This window comes from Mesitornis unicolor, unplaced genomic scaffold (genome assembly GCF_000695765.1).
Source record: "Mesitornis unicolor isolate BGI_N332 unplaced genomic scaffold, ASM69576v1 scaffold22726, whole genome shotgun sequence".
Taxonomy (NCBI): domain Eukaryota; kingdom Metazoa; phylum Chordata; class Aves; order Mesitornithiformes; family Mesitornithidae; genus Mesitornis; species Mesitornis unicolor.
The window spans coordinates 13,863-28,161 of NW_010190617.1; the positions used below are offsets into that span (position 1 = coordinate 13,863).

At 38.6% G+C, this 14,299-nt stretch overlaps 1 protein-coding gene across 1 annotated transcript; it reads right to left on the reverse strand.

Annotated features, from left to right (window-relative positions):
* Positions 1-290: 290 nt before the first annotated feature.
* IFNGR1 (interferon gamma receptor 1) lies at positions 291-13,146 on the reverse strand. The gene is given in 8 exon segments (XM_010186460.1): positions 291-773; positions 7,230-7,345; positions 8,381-8,491; positions 8,494-8,554; positions 9,286-9,442; positions 10,905-11,081; positions 11,493-11,607; positions 13,125-13,146. Coding segments are annotated over 8 exon segments (1,242 nt in total).
* Positions 13,147-14,299: the final 1,153 nt, after the last annotated feature.

The window sequence follows — 14,299 nt, forward strand, 5'->3', positions numbered from 1 at the left end:
CTAGAGTACTGTTACAAAACCAAAGCACTATTTCAAACAGGAAACAGTGAGTTATGTCATACACAAACACTTCTAAAAGTTATTATGAAATACCCCCCCCCATTTTTATGCTGTACTTAGGTACTTTCAGTCCCATTTCAGGATCCTACTGTAATAGGTTGTGAACTGGTTACTCTGGATGGATAAGAACAAGTACAACTTGTAGATGGTCACAGTACAAGCCAGACTTTTCACTATTTTCAGTAATGCTGTTCTTCCTGAGTTCTGGTTAAACACTTCAGCTCTCCTGGTTAGTCTGTTGGCCTGTAAGCAATCACAGGCTGCTCTTCACCAACATCTATCAGCATATCTAATGGCACATGAGGTTTGTCATAGCCAGAAAACTTGAGACAGCTGCTTGGAATGACTGTTTGTTGTATTTCTGTGGCAGAAACCTCTGGGCCTGAAGAGTTACTGCTAATATCCATTTGGTTACTGTCAGAAATGAAGTAACTCTCTTTTACTTTGTGATGCTGTTCATCATCAGAAGATACCTCCACTGTGCTTTCCTGCACAGACAGCTCTTCTGCTTTGGCTGGTGTCTCTGAGGGAAGAACTGAAGATGTTCCTTCACTGGAATCCTGAGTTCTAACAGTTTCTTCTTCTGGCACTACCTCCAGCGAGGTTACTTCATTTACTGACTGGCCTGGCATGAAGCTTATCACAGATATGTATTTTGCCTCTGATTTTGATTCCAGAATGCTGTCTGTGTTCAGGTTTCTTATCACACTGACCTTAAATGGAAAAAAAAAAAAAAAAATCACTTTTAGTTCCACATAATCTACTAATTTATTGGCTTTATCTTCTGACAAATTTAGAGGTTAAAAAAAAAAGATACAAGTTTATAATACAAATTTAATGTCATTACAACCAATCCTAACAGACATTAGCAAAATTAGAACCTCGCAACGTCATTAGCCTATATCTATGACTTCCAACTGTTTCATTAACACTTTCAGGTGAGCTCTCAAAAATGCTTTCTAAGTGCAAAGACCATTTGCAAGGACCAAATCCATTTCATTTCACCAACTGGATTTTAAGTCACAGAAGTGTGCAATGTAGAGGAAAACCGCAAAGGAAGAAAAAGCTGTAATACTCTTCAACTATCTGGGAAATCTTTCATACTGTATAGCTACTGAGTGTAACTTGCACTGACTGTAACGTTTTGTGGCAACTGTCTCAACTGGGAGATAAGTGAATTTTGGAAAGAGATCTTTGAAATAACATGAGAACCTTTGTGCATACCCAGTAGTCATAGCTATGCTGAAGCCGCCTTAGTTATCCCTCTTGTGTCACCTAGCACTGCCTCAGTGCTGCAACAAACTTCACTGTTTCACTTTGAAACACCTCCACAGGAAGAGTATATTAATTCCTTCCATGGCCAGACTCCAGCTTGTTTTAAACAATTACAACATGCCTTCAGGCCGTTTAGTTTTCTGATTTTTTAAAATATTTTTAAGGTGTTTTTAAAAATACATATAAAAGTAGGGTAAATTTTCAGCTTTATGATGGTGCTCCCTAAAGCTAACAGAAAGCATAGGGAGAAAGGGTTACTCAATTAACAATGTCTTTTTCCAAATGTCATAATTCATTATATATGTGTATCACAGACTATCAAGTACTATGGATACGCTAATTTCTTAATAAAAATGTACACAATCACTGGTTTTTGAGATACTTTAAAAAAATAAACTGACTGAAAGTACAGGTTGAGGCAAATTTGGAATGAAGGGATGTAGGTAGGAGGAAAAAAGGGGGAGAAAACAAATGTTGTTTAAGAAAAGCTACATTCAGGCAAAAAGAACCTCCCAGTCTGTATTAGTATAAGAATCAAGAGCCCCATACCTTTCCCCTCAATTCCCCTGATACCTTTTGATGGTACTGTGGTTTACGCTGGATCAGTGAAACTACTGGAGTTAAAACAAACCAACCAACGCAAACCAAAACACAACAAACCACCACAAAGCAAACAAACACTCCCTGAAGAGTAACTATGTGTAAACTAAGCGAGTTTTACAAATAGCTGTGTTAGCACCACTCAGGTGAGGGTTCTCCTTGGAATTCACACACTGCCACTGGAAAGCTAGTAAAAAGAGCATTAAGGTGGCCCCTGACACTGAGAATGTACCACACTACAACCGAGCTGCTGCTCAGCCATCATTCTCTCTGGATGTTCATTTTCTGTTATGCAGAAAGTCAGAACACTATATAGGGAATACTCAGAGTAATTTTCACGAGTATGTATGGAAACCACCCATGCATAAGAAGCAGATGCTTAAAAGATTGTTGCAGAAACGAGAATACAATCAATAATGCATAGATGCTGAAATAGTTATGAACAGCTGGTAGGATTAATGTACCTTTTGAAAACCTATTTACCAGATACATGAAAAAATACTGTATACTTATCCTCTACCGACACTGACCTTGAAGGGGCCAGCATCTGTAGTCTTTTGGGGGATAGCAAAAATTTGACTCCAATAGTCAAACTGGAGTGACAAGTAAGTGACAAGAAAAGATAATTCTCTGTGTAGGCTGAAATGGTTGAGGAATGTGAACTAGAACAAAACGCTACAGAAACTATGGCTAAAAGCTGCATTTACAACTTCCCATCTCTCTCCCCATACCAGTATCTGCTATACTAAAATTAAAACCAAAACCCCACGAATTCTTGTTTCTGTACTTTCAGGATTTTCATATGGCTCTATAAATAGTAGTCCTAAAATGTGTTAAGGGAACACTTTGTACTCTACACAGGTTCTGCATTTCAGTGCCAGCTGGCAATGCTCAAAATACAGATCCTGAGGATAATGTAAGTATTCTCTATACAACTACATCCCAGAGTTTTGTTCTCAAAAAGGAAACCCGTTTTACTCTTGGTGAGTTTTTGACCAAAGCAAGATGGTGCAGAGACACTCCTACTCCCATCCATGAAATAAGGAAGTCATCAGAAGAAAAAACTCTTGTGGGTTTCCTGGTACCAAAGGTTCTTTAAGTCACTGAGTTATGACTACAAGATAAGCTAGCATTTCATGCAATTATTCCTAGCTTCAAAGAACAGAATCACAGCTTACTACACTCAGTGAAATGCCACTCAAAACAACTCATGTAACAAAGGTCTTAAGATATGGTTGCCATGTGAAGAAAAGTATTTACCATAGGTAAGTTAATATTTTCTCTTTTGTGTACGTTACTGAGTACTAGCAAACTGACAGCCAGAGAGCCCAAGCTGGACGTCAGCAGTATTTCCTGGCACATGCTCAGGTATCTTCCTGTCTCTAATAATAGCACGGGAGCTTTCAGATCTTTCACTCAGGCTAGGGAGATACACCAGTGGAAGGCAGGCTCAAGGATACATATAAATAACATATTCCAAGGAATAAGTTAAGGTAATGAACAGTTTCTTTCCTAAATTTCCTTTCTAACAGCTCATCCACCTATAAATTCCCAGTAATTTTCAGGTATGCATTTTTTGGAGGAGAGTTTGGGAAGTCCATTTCAACTCTTACTAGGATCTTGAAAAAATCTGCATGGCCCTTACATGGTTCCACAACAAATTAATACTGTGTAACTGTATAAAGAGGAGACTTTGTTACTGCCCTATAGATGCTCACAGGAAAAAGAAAAAAATATCTTCACAAAAGCTAATGAAGCAGCTTCGCTCTTGTAAGATGACAATTACTTGTGGCAAATATCAGTCAAAACTTACAGAAACAATTACAATTTATCCAAACCAAAGAATATGTTGTATAACCAAAAAAAGCCAGACACACAAAAAAAAGTCTTAAAGTGTTTTGTGAATATCTGTAAGTATTCTACAAATATAGTGAGAGAACAGTCTTGCCATTCCTGTCAGGCTCAGAAGCACAAGCAGATAGCAGAAAAGTTGACTTAAGTATGAGCTAAAAAATGAAAGTTGATTCTTTTCAATGAGCCTCTCTCCTACAGAATGGGTGTTTTCTACCCACTAAAATAGTTGTCACCATTTAATGGTAAGAGGCACTGAAAAAAACAAAAAGACAGTGAAGTTAAAACAGAGGGAGATACCCACAGCATATCAGTAACTTAAGGCTAGGTGTCTTTTCAAGTCAGACAAGCCTTTCTGACAATTCTTACAACAAAAACCTAGTACAGGACAAATCAGAATGACTGAAGATGGTGTGTGGAAGGACAGAGCCTTTTGAAACACTTTGTGAGAAGAAAGAAAACGAATGGCTCTAACTACAGCTGGGCTGCTGGAACATCAGATTTCTGTGATCCAGCAGAAGACTACCATGATGAAGTCCTATAACTGAATCTCTCCCGTTTCACCAGATGCATATTCCTGGTTGTATCCTACTATAAATAAGGATGTTTAAAACAATTAAATGAGCATTTTCTCTAATGAAGGTAATCATTCAATGCTCACTGTGGAAGTAGGACCCATACAGGACTGACATGTTATTCTTGGGAGTCACAAACAGCACAGAAAAAGACAATATAGAAGTTATTGAGATCTAAATGGCAATGGACTTTTTATTTTCTATGGGTATATGAGACTCTCAGCAAGGCACCTGCTTGATGGTTGTTTTTCTTCTGTTGAAGTATTCCAGTTTACTGAAAGTTGCTCAAATGCTATTTTAGCATTTACTTAAAGCCACCAGGAAGCAGATCACTGGAGGGCAGAGGTTCTAATGTAGGACACCTTGCCTAGCACTTTTTAACAGATGAAAAAACTCCCTGTATGTTTCATTTTCAGACAATTTCAGGTAAAGTACAATGATCATAATCTGTATGGAAAGAAATGTCTAGTATGCATTCAAAGGTCACAGAATATTAGGAGTTGGAGGGGACCTCGAAAGATCTCCTAGTCCAACCCTCAAAGTGACAGTGACAGATTCTCAGCTCCAAGAAGTCTACAGAGATAACTCCATATCATTAAACTTAGTATTAATTATTTACATTACTTATTACTTCAAATTACTATAAAATGAACAATTAATCATAAGTTATTATTAATTTCACATTTCCACATTATTCATATCACGTCTATTGAAATTATCCTTATGAGCTCTGCAACTTATATTGGTCACTAGATACTTCAATGGAAATGGACAGAATCCCAGAATACCCCGAGTTGGAAGGGGCCCACAAGGATCAGAGTCCAACTCCTGACTCTGCTCAGGGCAACCTAGAAGTTAAAACCACATGTGGTTTGGAGCATGGTCCAAATGCTTCTTAAACATTGACAGGCTTGGCGTTGTGACCACTTCCCTGAGGAACTTGCCTCAGTGATAGACCACCCAGGTAGCAATCTTTATAAACAGTTAGAGGTTTCATTCAGCTCCTCAGCAAGAAAGCATGATGTGGAATGTGAACCAGACCATGGTACACTGGAACCTTGGAATCACAAGATAACTTTAGCCCAGGAAACTGAGAATATGGGCACACAAATGAGTTTCTACAGGGTGCACTAAAGTGTGAAGTTCGAGCATGCATCAGGAAGCTCACAGGAGTTAAGGAGCACACATTCTATTTGTGTGATACTCTTTTTCCTGATGCCCTAGAGCCAATACCAACTGGTACTCGGAAGCCAGAATAACCATGAACCCATTGAGCATAGCACTACCACTCTGGAGGGGCTTTTGCTATAATGAACAGTCTTCACAAAAGTTACTGTGCATGTAGGACATAACATTATGTATCCAGACAGTTAAATACTGGTGTGAAGATAAAAAAAAAGTCTCCAGTGTCTCACTTTTCATACAGGTCTGTGTTTTGATACTGGAGTCTAGCCGCAGATTCTGTCAGACAGGTTTCTTCATCTGAGTTTTTTTTAAGTCTACAGTGTCAACGATTGTCTCTGAACTAGTCTCATGGCTCTGTCACAGTCCATGGAAAGAAGCAGGTATTTTAGAGAGTGTTTTGTCTGACTAGGAGTGCATTTCATTTTAGAGTGAGATTAATCATCTTGTGCTACTCGAGTTTATGGACTACATTACTGCGTACTACAAATGGACCTAGCTAGCATTACTAGCTTGGATATCTCCTTTTAGTCAGAGCAATCTCACCTCCTAATAATCTATTCCAAAGAAAGCAGGCTCCAGGTGGATCTTAGGCATTGAGCTACCCCTGCACTAGGAAGGAGTCACTTTAAAGGGTCTTGAAGTTGAAGGACATGGAATTGAATAGCATTGCCTTTTCTTTCTAAAAGTCTTACAAGAATTCCTGCATACACTGAGAAGATACACTGTTAATATGACTACCATTTACTACTGCCTCACATAGCAGTTCTTGAAAGCTGTTTCACCTGCTGCTGATTGTTCAGTTACTGTGACTAACAAGACACCAGGAGGACATTATAAAAGTACTTCTTAGGTACTCCACTCTTGACTCATGTGAAAGGAAGGAGTGCTGCTGCTTTTTAAGGAACATCCACTCTGTTTCCTAAGGATGGCTACAGAGAGCTTTTAGGGTAGAGCAGCTGCTGACTTCTCTTCCCTGTGACTGCTCAGAATGAGAACAGATTTCCCATAGTTGTTGTTCCCTCTTTCTACATCACTGTTACTCCCCTCTCTCCCTTTAGCCTGTACATCACTTTAAGAACATTGTAGCACTTAGCAGTATAATGAAGAAATCTCACAGGTGCCCAGTGACAGGACAAGAGGAAACAGGCCCAAGCAAAAAATCATGGAATTTTATCTGAATGTCAGAAAACAATTTTTACTGGGAGGGTGGTTAAACACTGGAATAGGTTACCCAGAGTGGCTGTGGAGTCTCATTCCTTGGAGGTATTCAAAACTCAACTGGACAAAGTCCTGGACAACCTGCTCTCACTGACCCTGCTTGCCTGAGCAGAAAGGTTGGACCAGACAATCTCAAAAAGTCTGTTCTAACCTCAGCAATACTGTAGTTCTGTCTTGTCTGCCACTAGAATGAATACAAATCTGCCTATGTACACACACATTAAGAACTAAGATCTCAAAACAGACTAACTACTGCTACTTCAGATAAAAAGAGACTGCAGTCTAGCCCTAAAACAAATACAAGGTTGCAGAGGCTGGCAGAGTATTAGACTGATATAGATCCTAAACATCTATAAGACATTAAACAAACAAACAAAAAAAAAGACAGGCATAAAGATGTTAGCATTACAAAAGTTACCTAGTTGGATATTAAAGATCTGATGCAGATAAGAAGTCTGAACTTACCAAAGACTTAGGCAGCTTTACCTTATTCTTCCGTAGTTTCTGGTAACTACAACATACTGTCACAACTAGACTCAAGCTCAGAAGACCACCACACAGAATGATTATAACTTGTGTGCCTAAGAAGTTACAGAAAAATCTGTTAGGAAGTTTGGAAAAATAAACCACTGCTGTATCATTTAGACTAACTACAGAAACTGTAATGGCTCAGAATGCTTAGCTGTGATGTGTGAATTTGTCAATTTACCATCTTTTTCAGTCGATAAATATAATGGTTTATAAATTAAGCTTAAGTAAATAAAATTAGAATGACAAAAGGCTTTCAATTTATATAAACACAATCATGTTTTTCAGAGATAAAGGAATTCTATAACTTATTTTTGTTCCTTAGAGATGAGGATGAAGAGATTTGTACATTTTCCACGTGATAGCATATTAACTGGCCTAATAATGTACAACAACATTAAAATGTGAAATCTTCCAAAACATAGAATTGTAACAATTGCTAGTAAGATTCCACTAGTCTGACTCTCCTAATGTCCCCCCTGTAATCATACTGCAGCTCTTGTGCATAAAAGAAAGAACACAACTGCTTCTCAATTTTTTCTCTTTTCTCTAGTGAAGTTTTGGGCCGTAATGAAGTAACACTAAAGTTTCTACGAGGTTATCACAGATATAAAGTTGGGTCATTAGCTGTCTTTACTCTCTTTAATTAAGAAAAATAAGTCAATTTTATGACCACAAGTTTATAGTTGGTTCAAATTCAAAAAAGCCTATATACATTTTCCTCAGTGATGAGACTGAGCAAAAAGTCATTTGTTGCAAGAGAGAGACAATGCTTCCAAAACCACATGACTTGGTGAATGATCCATTTGTCAATTGTTTATTACACCAACAATCAGGTGCAACGGAAATAGGCTTTGTAATACCAACAAAGCAGGGAAAGCACCCCCAAAAGACTCAGGGTTACTTGAAATAACACATGATCTTTAAAGATCTTTAGAACTGGGAAAGTGCATCTGGAAAAGAATGACCATGCTTTTCGTTTTTTTCATCTTGTCATCCCATAGCTGTATCAGAGCTTGAATACTTAGCTAGAACAGATCTCTGGTTAGACTCAGTATGTTCTTACTAAAGTTTTAGAATCTTCTTACTTGATGTCTGCTTGAGAGGAACATCAATGCAGCTTTTTTCTGACGGGGTGACAACCATCAGACCATCATATGAACTTCCCTCTGCTAAAACACAGTAAGTAGAACCAAAAAAAATGGTATGGTGAGGCTACATTTATGCAATGTACAGTTGTCTTCGGATAACTCTTCTTTACTCTGCAAAAAATAAAAAAGTTGCATTATATCATTTGACTTAATATAACAATATAATGTTACAGTACCTTCCAATACTTCCAAAAATGTTAAAATACTATTAGATGTGGCTCCCACATCTATATGCCTTGGAAAAGCTGTGTGAATTTCAGCTATCAGCTTATGAGCTACCTTAAGATGTCATATTTGATCAGACCATGGTGCTTTTGGCTAAAATTTGTGCTGTTCTTAAGTCTCAATCTTCATACCTAATTCACTTATAAAACTTGTGCCTGGATGCATATGAAAAGGCAACTGTAAATAAACATACCTACTGTTATCTTCTTCAAGTTCACCCTCCATGACTGCTAAATAGTGGTATCAATATCTTGAAAGGTAACCTTGTTAAATGGAAGGTCTATCTAGATAAGTGAAAGGTGCACAAGTCAAGTCACCAGCATCCTAGTATGTGTGCAGAAAGAACAGCATGGGATCAAGTAACTATCCTGTGTACAGCTAATGCAATAACCTCATTTTTGTTATAAGATGTCCATTTGGACAACTGAAATCCAGACATTTCAAGTCATGTATCTCACTGTGATGCACCTGACATTTTAGGGCTTCAGTAGTCCTATATTATGTTCAACTGTTTTCTTCGTATCTGTTGGCTCTGCGTGCCATAAACACATTAAGAGGGAGTTCGCTGTTAAGGTAAAAAAGTATTTTTAATCTGAAATTCTCAATTTGGAACTTACCTGATTTTTACTATCCCAAAAAGTCACCAAGTACGTGATGCCTGAATAAAAGTCTTTGATCCAAGGAAGAAGCTCCTCAGAGGGGAATGCAGGATGGTAAATATCAACCATAATTTTATCGCCGTGTCTTGAGAGATTCAGTTTGGGCGATCCTATTCTTCCTGCAACACATTGCACCTTTGCTATTAGACCACAGCTTTTACTGCTTTTAACATAAAATATGCTTTTTATAGCTAGCTTTCCAAAATTTATCAGAGATTTGATAAGAATTACATGCTTATTTCAACGCTGTTAATGTCACACAGCTGTGACACTTAGAAGTAACAGGAGGTGTTTGGAAACATTCATGAATCTTCTAAAATGGAAATAGAGATTGTCCATGCAGAATTTCACTGTTAAGCAATCCAACTTTCCTATACAGGCAAGGCCATAAAAATTCAGCTCACTGATAACAGAAAAAAACAAACAAATTAAATATATATATGAGAATGAGAACAGAACACAAAATACTGCTAACTAGATTCCACCACAAATCACACTCAGCTAAAAACAATACTGTACTGAAACAACGGCTACCTGAAAACAAACAAATCTCGCCCTGAGCAACAGTACTTAGGGAGGCTAATTTCCCATGGCAATGGCCTACGTAAATTTTTGGCGTCTAATGAACTGACTGAACATGAGTTTCTTGTTCAATGGGAATACAATTTTGCCTCTCACCTTCATACACCACTACCAATTTTCTGCAAACTGTCAAACTCTATTATTACCACAACTTCTGTTCCTCTGTCATACACTAGAAACCAGTCACTGATTCCATGTCATGGGAGTATTGGGTGGGTGGGAATCATAGCAGAAAACAAAGGGGGACTCCACTTCAGCTCCACCAATGCAGAAACCCAGTTTTGTCTAAAGCGCAGCCCAAGTCAGGGAGAATCTCATAGGCAATACTGCAAGCTATAAATTGAGAAAGGAGCAAGTACCAGAGGAAGTCTCTCAGTTTTTCCTTGCTCTGCTGTGTCTGCTTTGCACTTCCGATGCAATGCTGGAGACTACTACACTGTTTTGGACAGGTTGGCCTGGAGTCTACGTGGACAATTTACTTTTACAGTGTTGATGTGAAAAACTGATTTATCCCAAAGCAGCCCAAACGATTTACATGAATAATAAATAACCGTTAGTTATCCAGGACTCTCTAAGCTTCTAGATAGCATCCAGACACCCAAAACTGTCAGTACAGAGATGATACTGTCAAGCAAGGCATCACCAACCACCTGATTACTACTTCAATGATGCCTAAAGGGCCACAGGTTCCAGTGGCAGTTTCCTACCCTAAAGTAGTGTATGGGACACTAGGCAAGAATATGAGAAGGATGCACAGAGTGTATCCTCTGCATCACTTTCTTGTCTTTAGAAATTTTGGAAAAAATATTGAAATACCACAGTGACAGGGCTAAAAAGTCCCTACAGAGGTGGAACTACAGAATTTCCTACTAAACAGCCATCATACTTCATTTCATCCCGAGCTGCTGACTTTAAGGTATTCCCAAATAACACACAATAATTACTAACTTTTTAAATTTTGGGAAAAATTTACAAGGTTTAGTTTATGATCAAACTTACCATGCTTTTGCAAAATAAATTCATTCGTCTCAAAATACGCAGACTGCTGTGATCCAACAACAGCTTTAACTTGAAACCAGTGAGAGGTAAAAGGATCATCTATTTTGCTTGAGACATCACAAAAATGAGCTGAAATGTTCACACAAGTTGAGACGATGCTGTAATTACCCACACTGTAAAACAGAACAAATAATAGTTAATACAATTTCAGTTGACAATATTGTACAATACACTGCCTGTGAGGAAACATCTGTGAGTGTGACAGAGCGCTGGCACAGGTTGCCCAGGAAGGTTGTGGAGTCTCCATCCCTGGAGATACTCAAAAGCTGTCTGCACATAGTCCTGGACAACTGGCTCTAGGTGACCCTGCTTGAGCAGAGAGCTGGACTAGATGACCTCCAGAGGTCCCCACCAACCTCAGCCATCCCGTTTTTTGACAAATTTTGCCTTAATTTACACTTAGGTAACTTTTACCCTACATGACTTCACCACATAAAAACAAAAGAATTTACCATAGACTGATTGTCTTTATATGCTTCTAGAGAATACCAGTTACAGGAAATGACAAAAGAATAAGAACTTACTTGTAAGGTTTGATTTCTACAATAAAATGAGGAGTTTCAGACATGGGTGGGTACTGCCAATGCACGACAGTTTTGAAGTTTTCAGATGTTACTACAACACCCGTTGGTGAAGGCACTAGAAGAAACAAAAGAATAGCACTTCAATAAACAGACTGAGACAAACATAAGAACAGCCAAATAAATCTCTGAATTATTTGAAAAGGCAATACACTAGAAATGACTGGAAAATTTAGACATAAAATTGTAAATGCTTCCCTGCAAATGGACTAGTTTGTCACCAGTATGAACATAAGAGCCCTGCAACCTGATTTATTATTCTTCTCTCCTACAGAGGCAGCTTTCTTCCTGCTTGCAACCCAGAACCTCAGATAATCCATGCCCATTGAAAGCAAGTCCATCAGATAGCCCATATCAAGTTCATAAGCTGTGATAATTATACCACTGTGTTGGTATTATACAGACATACCAGCAAGACAGATAGTACGAATTTGCTGAAGTTAGAGGAGATTAGCCCAGCTCCTAGATTTCTCTTGCTCTTTAGAAACTGAGTTGCAGGGGGTAGAAAAGATACCAAAGCTGCAGCATCAGGGTCTGTGCTCCAGGGGAGTCCTACTGCATCCTACCGCCTCCTGACTGAGCCTTATCAAAGGGCAACAGCCCTGCTGGTGAACGACTGGATTCAATGTGGATTTCTGACAATTACATTTTAATCAATCCAAGCAGTATTTTTAGAAAGTTGTGATAACAATAAACTACTAATATTTGTAAGGAATTCGTACACTAAAGATACAATGTAGTTCCATATACAGGAAAGCATTTGAGGTACATTTAGTACATCAGAAGTAATGTAATCAGTACAAAAATAAGTAGCAGCACTGATAATTTCCTAGTGCAGCAAGCTTCTGTCCTAAGCACCAGGGATACAGCAACAGGGATACCGGAGGAACAACTGCAGGGGAAGGAAAATTACACGATCCTGTAACTATTGAAGACTGTCACACAGCATTCAGAAGGAAAAATAAATGAAGGTCACTCAATTTTAATTGTTACTTCTTAGGTTAGGCATTCTTAATATTCTCTTAATACGGCTTTTGTGAAACACTGACAGGTAACTCATATTTGACCTGCTCTAGGTTTGCTTCTTATTCACAAAGCAAGTGCTCCAATTTCACCATGTGACATATCAAGGGAAAGTATGCAATTTTCACATCTTGAGAACAAGACCACAAAGAGAACACTCTACAGAAAGTAATACACAAAGGCCAAGATATGCCATTAACCACAAAGATTTGATACACGTAACATACATCACTCTGCAAATGGTGCTGTGGTTTAGCTATGTTTTAATATGTACAAAAGTGGTATTTCAGTTATTGGAAATAAGAACACAATCACCAAATTCTCAACCACAACAAAAAAAGGTGACAAGTTGACAGAAGAGGTGTCAAAGCACACAAACATTACTTAATCTATTTAGATTTAAGGCATGGTGTTGCAAGACTTGCAAAATTTACTGTTGTGTACTATTATACAAGTAAAAATACACTTAACAGAAAAGTGGGAAATGAAATCTCAGAACATATTTGAACTGCCAGTAGAAGCTACATGGCTTTTAGTTATGCAATTACATACCACTTTGGCTCTCCTCCACCATTCTTCCTCCAGTCCCCACATTTTTGGTTTATTTGGCACATAGAGTTGCTACCCGGGATTTCAAGGGAGCAAACTTTAAGCTACTCAGGAAGCTACTTAGCAGTGTCCCCTGGAAATCTGCTTTTGAGGGCATTGAGGTCCAGAGTGCTTGTCAGTTTTGAAGAACCACCTTTTAAAAGCACAGGAGCAGGCAATTCTATGGTGTTCTAAGTCAAGCAAGCAGGGCAGACCAGCTTGGCTGAAAACAGGGAACTCCTCTTTGAACTCAGGAGGGAAAAGAAGCTTTATGATCTCTGGAAGCAAAGTCAGGCTTCGCAGGAAGATTACAGTCATGTTTCACAGGGAAAAGACACAAAAGGCCAAAGCTGAACTAGAGTTGAAACTGGCCAGTGTTGTGTCAGACAACAAGAAAGACTTTTCAAAGTATGTTAATAGCAAGTGGAGGTCTAAGAAAAACATTGGATCAATACTTGTTGGAAATGGTCATCTGACTAATAGGGATGAATTAAAAGTAGAAGCAGCCAAGGGTTTGTTTGGGTTGGGTTTTTTTTTGCCTCAGTCTCTAATAACATTGATAGATCTCAGGCTATCCAGTTCTCCGAGAGGATCCTGAGTGCAGGAATAGCAACTTTCCATTTGTGGATGCTGAAATTGTAAGGGTCCAACTTCATCAGCTGAATGTTCACAAGTCCATGGGGACTGATGAGATTCACACCAGAGTACTGAAGGAGCCAGCAGATGTTACAGTAGGATCCCTCTCGATCATCTGCCAAAGGTCTCGGGAGGTTCCTGCTGAGAAGCTAGCCAATATTATTACAATTTACAAGAAAGGTGTCAGGGAAGACCCAAGAAACTACAGACCTGTTAGTCTAACCTCAGTACCTGGAAAAATTATGGAGAAGATCATACATTTAAAGGACAACACAATCAACCAGCACAGTCAACAAGTTCACAAAAGAAGAGTCCTGTTTAACTAATTTAATATCTTTCTGCAATAAGGTCACCTGCCTACTGGATGAAGGGAAGGCGGTAGATGTAGTTTTTATGGATTTTAGTACGGCTTTTGACACCGTCCCTCCCAACATTCTTCTAGATAAGTTGTCCAACTGTGGGACGCGCAAGTTCATGGTGCTTTCAGTGAAGAACTGGCTGAG